Source organism: Salvelinus fontinalis, chromosome 5 (genome assembly GCF_029448725.1).
Source record: "Salvelinus fontinalis isolate EN_2023a chromosome 5, ASM2944872v1, whole genome shotgun sequence".
NCBI lineage: Eukaryota > Metazoa > Chordata > Actinopteri > Salmoniformes > Salmonidae > Salvelinus > Salvelinus fontinalis.
The window spans coordinates 45,280,207-45,292,316 of record NC_074669.1 but is presented as its reverse complement, the minus strand read 5'-3'; the positions used below and the strand labels follow the sequence as shown (position 1 = coordinate 45,292,316).

Below are 12,110 nucleotides of genomic sequence, written 5' to 3'. Positions count from 1 at the left end.
CCCATCCTCAGTAGCAGCAGTCTGGTGGGTGATGGCTGAAGCTACACTGCTCATCCTCAGTAGCAGCAGTCTAGCAGGTGAGGGTTGAGTCTACGTTGCTCATCCTCAGTAGCGGTAGTCATCTGAAGAGCAGCAGGACTCTGACTGACAGACGCCTGTGTTCTCATCTCCCCTCCTACTTGTTGATCTCTGCCTATTATCACACAGCCCACCCCAGCCCTGCCCCCGCTGGAAACAGAGGTGGAGGAGGGAGAGGGGAAGGGAAGAGAAGAGAGAGCGAGAGAGATGTAGAAAAAACGAGAGAGAGAAAAGGAAACGGGCATGTGTGCTCTCTAGAATGTACTTAATCAAGAGTCGGGTGGGCATATAAAGCCATGTGTGTATCGGTCTCCGTGACTATAGTGCGAGCAGCAGCATCACCTCTACTCCTGCGAGACAGACGACACTATGGAGCTAGAGGTTAACAAGGGGGTTGGTCGGGCCAGACCTGCCCGGAGTAGGGTCAATGTCTGGGGGCCCTCCTGGGCTCTGTCTGGCCGTCTGGGGGTCCGGGTGCTGATGCACAGAGACCACCTCACCTGTCACTTCCTGCAGGGTTCTCTGCCTCGCTTCTGGCTGCAGCGTTACTGGGGCAAGCAGCGCTTTTGCCATCTCTCATCCTTCTCTCGTCTTTTCCCAGCCCTGAGGGAGCGGAACAAGTCCTCGCTGGCTCCTGAGGGCCCCTCCGGCTCGCCGCAAGTCCCAGACATGACCCTCAGCCCACGGAGACCCAGTGCTCAGCCTGCTGCCTCCAGCAGCTCTTCCTCCAGCAACAGTCACATTGCTGCAGCCAGCCTCAACCTCAACCACAGCCACAACAGCAGCTCTGGGTTAGTACTAACAACAGCTAGCCACCTGACCAATCAGTCAGCAGGCTACATAAGCTAGCCGCTGGTCAATAGCAGTGTATTGACCGCCACTATGTAGGCTATACCATTGTCATAATAGACTGTAGTTATAGACTATACCACTGCCCTATATCGTCTGTATAGACTCTATACCACTGCTCTATATAATTTAATTTGTGAATTTAATGTTTTTTTTAAGCAAATTAATTGGACCTTTCTGGTGGTTGTGGTGCATGTAAATCTAGGCTATTTATACATTATTTCCTTCCAGCTAAAAAGCTGGTTTTGGCTTTAACTTTTTCTACATGTCTGTGATGTGTTATTAATAGGTGACATGCTGCAGCTAACTGTCAAGTGAATTTTGCAGTTCTTTAATTTGAGTGGAGACAGAGCTTAAAACAGCCAGTGCTATCATAGTGCTGTCGTAGACAGGGGATCTTGCAGGCAGGCAGGCAGGTTGCGGGAGGTGTGTAGCTGTGTAGCTGTGTCTTTGCCATCTGTGGTAGTATAGTCTCTCTCAGCATATATGACAGTCTAGCTGTAGTGTAGCTGTGTCTTTGTCTCCTGTGGTTGAGTAGTGTCAGTGTAGTATCTCAGTATGTACAGTATGTATGCCATTTTAGTGTAGTGTAGCTGTATCTTTCTCCTATGCCAGGGGGGGCGTTGGTGTTAGTGTGTCTTGTTGTAGTTGTAACATCTCAGTCCAGCATGTCATTCAGGACGTCTGTATTGTAGCTGTGTCTGTAGTGTTAGTGTATAGTAGTCTTGTAGTCTCTCAGTATGTATGCCACTCTGGAACTGTGGCGCTCCTCTTTCAGATCCCTCCCGGGGGACATGGACGAGATGGACAGCCTCCGCTTCGGGATCAAGCGCTTCAACGAGTATGCGGTGTCCCTGACCCCTTCCACCACTGACTCCATCATCGTAGAGGGTGAGTGGTTTAGAGAGGGAGCTGCTCTTTAGAGCTTAGATACATGAGAGCGAGTACCGTACAGCCGCAGTGGACAACCACTACTGAGTGTGCAGGCTTTTGCTCCAACCCTGTTGTAGCTAACACGATTCAGCTAATCAAAGTTCTATTGAGCAGCCAATTAGTAGAATCATGTGTGCTAGATTAGGGTTGGAGAGAAAGCCTTCAGGAGGGTAGCTCTCCAGGAGGAAGGTTGTGCAACCCTATTTGTTATCCTAGGTTATGAGACGGGTTATGTGGCTGGCATATAGAGAGCGTGGTCTGTTGGGAGAGAGATGGGACCTCACCCAGTTTTATTAAGCTGGAGTGTGTGGAAGAGACTGCATGATTACCCCAGGTTGTCTAGCAGTGATGTAGCTAGTGCTGCTACAGTAGCAAGACAGAAACAGTCATCCACACCGACTACGGGAGATCAGTATGTGTTAGTGGTCATAGCGTAGGATTATTATTTTAGCATTTAGCTGCACATATTGCTAAATCATGTGATGTGACTAACGAACATCACCTATTGAATGCATTAGAAATACATTGGAGTTGTGCTACACAAGCATACAGTCACACTGCTGCAGCCAGCCTCAACCTGTTCCATGCCCCTCCCCTCCCCCAGACGCATACTACTCTGCGGTTCAAGCTGATCTGGAGTCAGATGCCCAGGACTTGGATGTGGAGTCATGGAGCCTGGCTGTGGACCAACAGTACCTGAAGAAACACACCAAGGAGATGGTCAAGAGACAGGACGTCATCTATGGTCAGTTTGTCATACACTATCTTTGTTGTCTTTTGATGTCTTGTACATCTTGTTATATTTGTCGTGTTTTATGTAGGCTTTCTATGTGTTTTTCTAGCTATATCTGTGGTTAAGTTGAGGATTAGAAGGTGAATTATGAGAAGCTCAACTCTTTTTGAATGTCAATTGTTCCATCTATCTCTGTCTGGCTCTACAATCAATAAAGGAGTCCGGTGGAGGAAAAGCAAATTCCTGTAAAAGGCTAATTAGATGTTGAACCCCCTCTTTCAGGTTCTGTCAGTCATTCTGTCTATTTATCCCAACAGAGTTGATGCAGACAGAGATGCATCACGTACGGACCCTGAAGATCATGTTGCGTGTGTACGTGAGGGAGCTGAAAGAGCACCTGCAGATGGATGAGCGGTGTCTGGACTGTCTGTTCCCGCGCCTGGAGAGCCTACTGGAGCTACACACACACTTCCTGTCCCACCTCAAAGAGCGGCGCCGAGACGCCACGCAGCCCGGCAGCGACAAGAACTACAACATACAGAGACTCGCTGACATCCTCACCGCACAGGTAGAGAGACACCACACACACAGTGTTACACACACTTTCTCTAATTCAGTCTGTCTTACATACACAATGACTTGTATTTTTCCCGTATTTGCAGGTAAAGAAAAATAAATGTAGATGCTGTATCCCAATTACCTTGACTGGAAATTCTAATCAAAAGGAAGAGAAAGACTAGACTATTCAAACAACAACTTTATTACAAGATTTGCTCATCTGGAGCAATTAACAATCCACCCAATCTTGCAGCGTTAAAAGCCCAACGAACAAGAGTTGGGTCTCAGCTTTTATAACGTTTGTCTACGTGGCAGTTTAGCAGGTGTTTGAGAGCGTGATGGGAACATTACGCGCAGTTCTGTTACTCCTTTCTAGCTGATATCTAGGTGCTGCTGCTCAAGCTAGCCTCTGTTCTCTTCATATCTCCACACAGCGGTGCCCTTGAAAGATACGAAAAGAACAGGATGGACCAAGAACTGGTCACTCTCAGATGGCCCTTTGTCTTTGGCCGCATGACCACGTTACTCAGAAACAAGAGTGATTCATTTGACATGGGAGGATTGGACATAGTTTTAGAATTTAAGACAGACATTGCAGCACCAGTTTCTACTAGAAATTCAATTGACTCACCATTGACGAAGAGACGAACCATTGGCTCCTTACGGGGGCTTGAAATAATCTTTAAATGCTGTCCAGGGGTGTCAACTGTAGAGGTCGACCGATTAATTGGCATGGCCGATTTAATTAGGGCCGATTTCAAGTTTTCATAACAATCGGTAAATCGGCATTTTTGGACACCGATTACATTGCACTCCACGAGGAGACTGCGTGGCAGGCTGACCACCTGTTACGCGAGTGCAGCAAGGAGCCAAGGTAAGTGGCTAGCTAGCATTAAACTTATAAAAACAATCTTAATATAATCACTAGTTAAACTAGTAGTATCATCAACCAAGTGTAGTTATCTAGCTTGTCCTGCGTTGCATATAATCAATGCAGTGCCTGTTAATTTATCATCGAATCACAGCCTACTTCGCCAAACGGGTGATAATTTAACAAGCGCATTCGCAGGGAAAAAAAGCAATGTGTACCTAACCATGAACATCAATGCCTTTCTTAAAATCAATACACAAGTATATTTTTTGGAACCTGCATATTTAGTTAATATTGCCTGCTAACATGCGTTCTGCGTTCTGTGCAAGCAGAGTCAGGGTATATGCAGCAGTTTGGGCCGCCTGGCTCGTTGTAAACTGTATGAAGACCAATTCTTCCTAACAAGGACCGTAACTAATTTGACCGAATTTTACATAATTATGACATAACATTGAAGGTTGTGCAATGTAACAGCAATACTTAAACTTAGGGATGCCACCCATTAGATAAAATACAGAACGGTTCCGTCTGTCACTGGAAGAATAAATGTTTTGTTTTCGAAATTATAGTTTCCTGATTTGACCATATTAATGACCTAATGCTCGTATTTCTGTGTGTTTTGTACTATAATTAAGTCTATGATCTGATTGAGCGGTGGTAGGCAGCAGCAGGCCCATAAGCATTCATTCAAACAGCACTTTCCTGCGTTTGCCAGCAGCTCTTTGCAATGCTTGAAGCTCAGCTCTGTTTATGACTTCAAGCCTATGAACTCCCGAGATTAGGCTGGCAATACTATAGTGCCTATGAGAACATCCAATAGTCAAAAGGTATATGAAATACAAATGGTATAGAGAGAAATAGTCCTATAATTCCTATAATAACTACAACCTAAAACTTCTTAACTGGGAATATTGAAGACTCATGTTTAAAGGAACCACCAGCTTTCATATGTTCTCATGTTCTGAGCAAGGAACTTAAACGTTAGCTTTCTTTTACATGGCACATATTGCACTTTTACTTTCTTCTCCAACACTGTGTTTTTGCATTATTTAAACCAAATTGAACAGGTTTCATTATTTATTTGAGACTAAATTGATTTTATTCATGTATTATATTAAGTTAAAATAAAAGTTAATTCAGTATTGTTGTAATTGTCATTATTATTAACAATCGGTATCGTCTTTTTTGGTGCGCCAATAAATCGGTGTCAGCGTTGAAAAATCATAATCGGTCGACCTCTAGTCAACTGTCTCATCCTCGCGTCAGTCTCTGTGTGGGTTGTAAAGGGTCGTTTTCGGTGGCGGTCCTGTTCTCCAGTTACCTCCCCCTCCCAATCCGTTCTTGCAGTCTTTTGCAAAATGTCCACTCTTTCCACAATTATAGCATTATGGTTGCTGTCGTCCAGCCAGTCCGCACCGTCTCCCCCTCCTCTTCTACCTCTTCCTTTTTCCTCTCTGTCAATCTTTTTGGAGGTTGTCCCTGAGCCTGTTGGCCCTATTTTTGAGAATGCCAGCTGTGCACTCCTCCTTTTCCATTCGCTGTATCGTCTTATCTTCTTGAGACAGTTGCTGCCTCTCAGCGTGTTTACAGTGTTCAATGACCGTCTGTAGGGTAGTAGTTTCCCAGCCAATGCAGGTCGTCTTAACCTGTTCACCAAGGGCTGGCAAAAGTCCATTCATTAGGGCTGCCTTCAAGAGGCTGTTGTAGTCATCGGTTGCTGTTCTGATTCCACTGTGTTTGCGGAAACAGTTCTCCAATCTATGCCTGTAGTCCTCTAGTGAAATGGGAGTCATTGTAGGTGGTGTGCAGAACAGGTTCCTACTGCTCTGGGGCTGCCTCGTAGGGGTCTGACAGTCCTTCAGTTGTATCAGGTCTTGTTTCGGGGTAGAGCTGCGGTGGAGGTGGCGGCTAAGCAGGCTGCTGTTGGACAACCAGGGCGGGTGCTGGTGCAGTGGATACAGAGGTATAATAAGGAGGTGGAAAGTCCTTGTTTCTCCTTTTATCATTCACCATTATTCCTTTCATTTTCTCGTCTGCCCTTCTCTGCTTCTCTTTCCCATTTCCTAAAACCTACCCAGTCTATTCTACTTGCCTTGCCTTTCTTGGTTTCTTCTAAGTCCTGTAACTTCTTTCTACATTGTGCTAGCAAAACTTCAATTAATGTACCTTTAAAGGGAAAGCCTGCTAGCTTGTGCCAGAGCGGTACCTGTTCCAGAATGTCCCTGCCCCACTTATCCACCATTACCTTCACCGGTCCGATCAGCGGGTCAGGCAGACAAGTTTCTCCCCTGCTGCTCTTGGCTCCCATTGTGAAACTCTGTCTATACAAACACAAAACAAATCACATTTAGTTAGGAACTTCTTCCTTTCTTAAAATGCATTATGGGTTAACTCAAAAGGGGGAATTTCTTCGCCATCAAAATATTTGTTTATGTCTTTATGTCATTTAGAATTCTGTACCCATATAGTATTTCCCCCTATACAAAATGGTGTATGTGTTTTATGCACATAAGCAATTATTTCCCCAAGTACACTACCGGTCAAAAGTTTTAGAACACCTACTCATTAAAGGGTTTTTCTTTATGTTTACTATTTTCTACATTGTAGAATAATAGTGAAAACATCAAAACTATGAAAAACCACATATGGAATCATGTAGTAACAGAAGTGTTCAAATGTATTTTGATTTGTTTATATTTGAGATTCTTCCAAGTAGTCACCCTTTGCCTTGATGACAGCTTTGCACACTCTTGGTATTCTCTCAACCAGTTTCATGAGGTAGTCACCTGGAATGCAATTCAATTAACAGGTGTGCCTTCTTAAAAGTTAATTTGTGGAATTACTTTATTTCTTAATACGTTTGAGCCAATCAGTTGTGTTGTGACAAGGTAGGTGGGGGTATACAGAAGATGGTCTTTTGCCAAATACGGCTAAGTTCATATTATGGCAAGAACATCTCAAATAAGCAAAGAGAAACAACAGTCCATCCCTACTTTAAGACACGAAGGCCAGTCAATCCAGTCGCAAAAACCATTCAGTGCTGCAAAGAAACCACTACCAAAGGACACCAATAAGAAGAAGAGACTTGCTTGGGCCAAGACATTAAACTGGCAATGGACATTATCTCCAAATTTGAGATTTTTGGTTCCAACCGCTGTGTCTTTGTGAGACTATCATTTGTTTTTCAACAGGACAATGACCCAACACACCTCCAGGCTGTGTAAAGGGCTATTTACCAAGGAGGAGAGTGATGGAGTGCTGCATCAGATGATCTGGCCTCCACAATCCCGACCTCAACCAAATTGAGAAGGTTTGGGATGAGTCGGACCACAGAGTGAAGGAAAAGCAGCCAACAAGTGCTCAGCATATGTGGGATCTCCTTCAATACTGTTGGAAAAGCATTCCCAGTGAAGATGGTTGAGAGAATGCCAAGAGTGTGCAAAGCTGTCATCAAGGCAAAGGGTGGAAACTTTCCCTGTCCTGGAACCACATAACTCATGCATTTACATCTGATGATTGCAAACCATGGCATATCAATTAATATTAATGAAGTACTTTGCCAACTAATGCTCATTTACCCGGGAATACCTCTTATAAAACAGGGCTTTCTCCACACACAGTAGAGCCATCCTTGTCACTAAGACAAGGTCTTCTTCACACACAGTGAAAACTCACCCATCTCTGAACAGGTTATCCCTGCTCCAACAGGGCAACTCGTCCCAGAATTTCTCCTTTAATTAATGATATCTGTTCCAACAGAGTTCCTAATTAAGTATTCTAGGACTTCCCCTATCAGAAATAACTCTACAACAAAGTTTACAGCTAGGGGTGTCTTTGCTCCAACAAAGACCTCATGTGCACAACCTGTTCCCAGAACAGGATTTTCTATGATATTTGAAAGAAAATCTGTCTTACCCTTAAATGTATTTTGTCTGTTCGGGATGGCGTATCCGTCCACTGACGCTCTCTGCCGGATCCGAGGCGGGGTCCCTTTTGCTCCTTTGAGTGGAGTGTGAGCTCCCTGAGCCACACCTAACGTAGCCCCTGTGCACAGTTAACCTCTGTGTCTCCGGGAACGATCAGCAAGTGGAGTTAGCCATCCCATCCTTGTCATCAAGAATTGTCGTGGAAATTCTAACCAGAAAGGAAGAGACTGCCGATTCTTCAAAATAACAACTTTTTATAATACTATTTGCAAATCTGGAGCAGATAAGTCCACTCAACAGTGCAGCGTTAAGAGCCCAACGAACAAGAGTTGGGTCTCAACTTCTATAACCTTTGTCTACGTGGCAGTTTAGCAGGTGTGAGAGAGCCTCTCACATAGCACTGTCTTTGGCTGCGTGACTAAGCTACTCAGAAACAAGAGGGAAAAACTCTGGCTTCTTCTAACATGAGAAACAGACAGTGGAAATGTGCAGGTTTAAGGCTCATACAGCGCATGTGCAGAACAAAGTTTGCAATTTTCCCACATAACTGTCTTCCGCTCTCTGCCTCCTTCCCTTTTATAAGTGAAAATAAGATATACACTAAGTATACAAAACATTAAAAACACCTGCTCTTTAAATTACAGACTGACCAGGTGAATCCAGGTTAAAGCTATGATCCCTTATTGATATCACTTGTTAAATCCACTTCAGTCAGTGTAGATGAAGGGGAGGAGACAGGTTAAAGAAGGATTTTTAAGCCTTGAGACAATTGAGACATGGATTGTGTATGTGTGCCATTTGAGGGTGAATGGGCAACACAATAGAATTAAGTGCCTTTGAATGGGTTATGGTAGTAGGTGCCAGGCTCACCGGTTTGATAGTACCAAGAACTGCAACGCTGCTGTGTTTTTCATGCACAATTACCTGTGTGTATCAATAATAGTCCACCACCCTAAGGATATCCAGTCAACTTCACACAACTGTGGGAAGCATTGGAGTCAACATGGGCCACAATCCCTGTTGAACGCTTTCAACACCTCTTGTCTATGCCCCGACAAATTGAGGATGTTCTAAGGGCAAAAGGGGTGCAATTTAATATTAGGAAGGTGTTCCTAATGTTTTGTGCACTCAGTGAACCTGTCAGAAAGTGCTGGTGTCTGGTGTAGTGGTCAAAGGCTATGTTGACACAGGTACCCAATTCTGATCTTTTTCCCAATTATGTGCAAGTTGTCTGATCATTTGTCAAAGACCAATTGGTGGCAAAATATCAGAATTGGCTGCCTGTGTAAACAAAGCCTGAGCTGCCAACTCCGGATCGCATTTGTTCCCCTGGTGATGGGGGTTCGAGCCCTGTCTCAGTCACTCAGTCTATGCCCCTACTATCTGTCTACCTCTTTATAAAAAATCCCTACAATTAAAAACTTGTCAGTGAAAGGTGATCAGAGGAGCCCGGGAAGACCAACAATATTGAGACTGTTCTCATCCTTGTCTCCTCTCCAGTTTTCAGGTGAGAGAGGGGAGCGGATGAAGGAGAGCTATGGTGATTTCTGTAGCCGCCACACAGAGGCTGTCAGCTACTACAAGGAGCAGCTGCACAACAAGAAGTTCCAAAACCTCATACGGGTAAGTTTTTGGTTCTACAATAATAGAGACATTGACAAATCCTGTCCAATCCATCATGTGCTAACTTAAAGGAACATTAATGACAGTGGGCCATTTAAGATGATATGAGACTTTTTCCACATCCAGCTATTGTGTGTAACCAGAAATATTTATAGATTACACTACATGGTCTATGAACTGTGTATAAAATATGTAGCTTTTTCTTCCAGAAAATCAACAATTTGTCAATTGTGAGAAGATTAGGAGTGACAGAGTGTATTCTCCTGGTGACACAGCGCATCACGAAGTACCCAGTGCTGGTGGAACGCATTGTGCAGAACACAGAAGGTAAGGAGACCCGATCCTGACTTAGTAATTTATGTCTTTCCTACCCACTTCTCAGTATTTGGTATTCAGACTTACCTTATTCAGTCGCGTAACGTGCTCTGCAGGTGTGGCTACCTTGCGCTCTGAATACATTTAATTCAACCGCTGAACCAACAGATTTTCTTGTGGTTTTCAGTACATTTGTCTTAAGCCATCCCTTTAAATATGGTGTAGCTTGAATTTGGATTTTGTCGACAGACTCAATAGAATACAACGAGAGAACTAGTTCAGAATATATGGGTCAATGAAAGAATGCCATCTCTTCGTCTCCGTTTCAGCACCAGCTTGTATATTTAAATAAAATAAATATAATACTCTGATTGTAAAGGTAGTCATTGTTGTTCTCCTCCTCAAACGAGGAGGAGCATGGATAGGACCAAGATGCGGATTGAGGGAAATAAGCCATCTTTTAATGAAAACAGCAAAACAATACACTACAAAACAACAAATGTGACTAACCTTCAACTGTCCTGTGAGGACACAGGAACAAACACCCACAAAAACCCTGGCTACCTTAGTATGACTCTCAATTAGAGACAAACGATACACACCTGTCTCTAATTGAGAATCATACCAGGCCGAACACAAAAACCAACCTAGAAATACAAAACCTAGACTGCCCTCCCAAAACACACGCCCTGACCATAAACACATACAAAACCAACATAAAACAGGTCAGGACCGTTACAGAACCCCCCCCTCAAGGTGCGAACGCCGGGCGCACCAGCACAAAGTCCAGGGGAGGGTCTGGGTGGGCAGTTGACCACGGTGGTGGCTCAGGCTGAGGGCGAGGTCCCCACCCCACCATAATCAATCCCCGCTTCTTTATCCCCCTCCCAATGACCACCCTCCCACTAACACCACCTAAATGAGAGACCAGCACCGGGACAAGGGGCGGCACCGGGACAAGGGGCGGCACCGGGACAAGGGGCGGCACCGGGACAAGGGGCGGCACCGGGACAAGGGGCGGCACCGGGACAAGGGGCGGCACCGGGACAAGGGGCGGCACCGGGACAAGGGGCGGCACCGGGATAAGGGGCGGCAGGTCCTGGCTGAGGGACTCCGGCAGGTCCTGGCTGAGGGACTCCGGCAGGTCCTGGCTGAGGGACTCCGGCAGGTCCTGGCTGAGGGACTCCGGCAGGTCCTGGCTGAGGGACTCCGGCAGGTCCTGGCTGAGGGACTCCGGCAGGTCCTGGCTGAGGGACTCCGGCAGGTCCTGGCTGAGGGACTCCGGCAGGTCCTGGCTGAGGGACTCCGGCAGGTCCTGGCTGAGGGACTCCGGCAGGTCCGGACTGTAGGGCAGCTCCGGACTGTAGGGCAGCTCCGGACTGTAGGGCAGCTCCGGACTGTAGGGCAGCTCCGGACTGTCGGACGTCTCTGGCAGCTCCTGACTGGCGGGCGTCTCTGGCAGGGCTCTGGCGCTGGGCAGACAGATGGCTCAGACGGCGCTGGGCAGACAGATGGCTCAGACGGCGCTGGGCAGACAGATGGCTCAGACGGCGCTGGGCAGACAGATGGCTCAGACGGCGCTGGGCAGACAGATGGCTCAGACGGCGCTGGGCAGACAGATGGCTCAGACGGCGCTGGGCAGACAGATGGCTCAGACGGCGCTGGGCAGACAGATGGCTCAGACGGCGCTGGGCAGACGGGCCGTTCAGGCACCGCTGGGCAGACGGCAGACTCTGGCCGGCTGAGACGCACTATAGGCCTGGTGCGTGGTACCGGAACTGGAGGTACCGGGCTGAGGGCACGCACCTCAGGGCGAGTGCGGGGATCAGGAACAGGGCACACTGGACTCTCGTGGCGCACTCTAGGCCTGGTGCGTGGTACCGGAACTGGAGGTACCGGGCTGAGGGCACGCACCTCAGGGCGAGTGCGGGGAGAAGGAACAGTGCGTCCAGGGCTCTGGAGACGCACAGGAGGCTTGGTGCGTGGTGCCGGAACTGGAGGCACTGGGCTGGAGACACGCACCATAGGGAGAGTACGTGGAGGAGGAACAGGGCTCTGGAGATGCACTGGAAGCCTGGTGCGTGGTGTAGGCACTGGTGGTACTGAGCTGGGGTGGGAAGGTGGCGCCGGATATACCGGACCGTGAAGGAGGACACGTGCTCTTGAGCACCGAGCCTCCCCAACCCTACCAGGTTGAATGGTCCCCGTAGCCCTGCCAGTGCGG

General features: G+C 46.9%; 1 protein-coding gene across 4 annotated transcripts in view; it reads left to right on the top strand.

Annotated features, from left to right (window-relative positions):
* The first annotated feature begins 283 nt into the window (after positions 1-283).
* Positions 284-12,110, top strand: part of LOC129855664 (rho guanine nucleotide exchange factor 18-like) — a 42,432-nt gene continuing 30,605 nt past the window's right edge. For 3 of the 4 annotated variants that reach the window (XM_055923566.1, XM_055923564.1, XM_055923565.1), the window contains exons 1-6: positions 284-869; positions 1,706-1,818; positions 2,465-2,605; positions 2,911-3,161; positions 9,449-9,571; positions 9,781-9,898. In XM_055923566.1, coding sequence (XP_055779541.1) covers positions 448-869; positions 1,706-1,818; positions 2,465-2,605; positions 2,911-3,161; positions 9,449-9,571; positions 9,781-9,898 — 1,168 coding nt within the window. In that variant the 5' untranslated portion in view covers positions 284-447. Of the gene's footprint in view, positions 870-1,279; positions 1,354-1,705; positions 1,819-2,464; positions 2,606-2,910; positions 3,162-9,448; positions 9,572-9,780; positions 9,899-12,110 lie in introns of those variants that run through there. The other variant, XM_055923567.1, reaches the window with a different exon arrangement.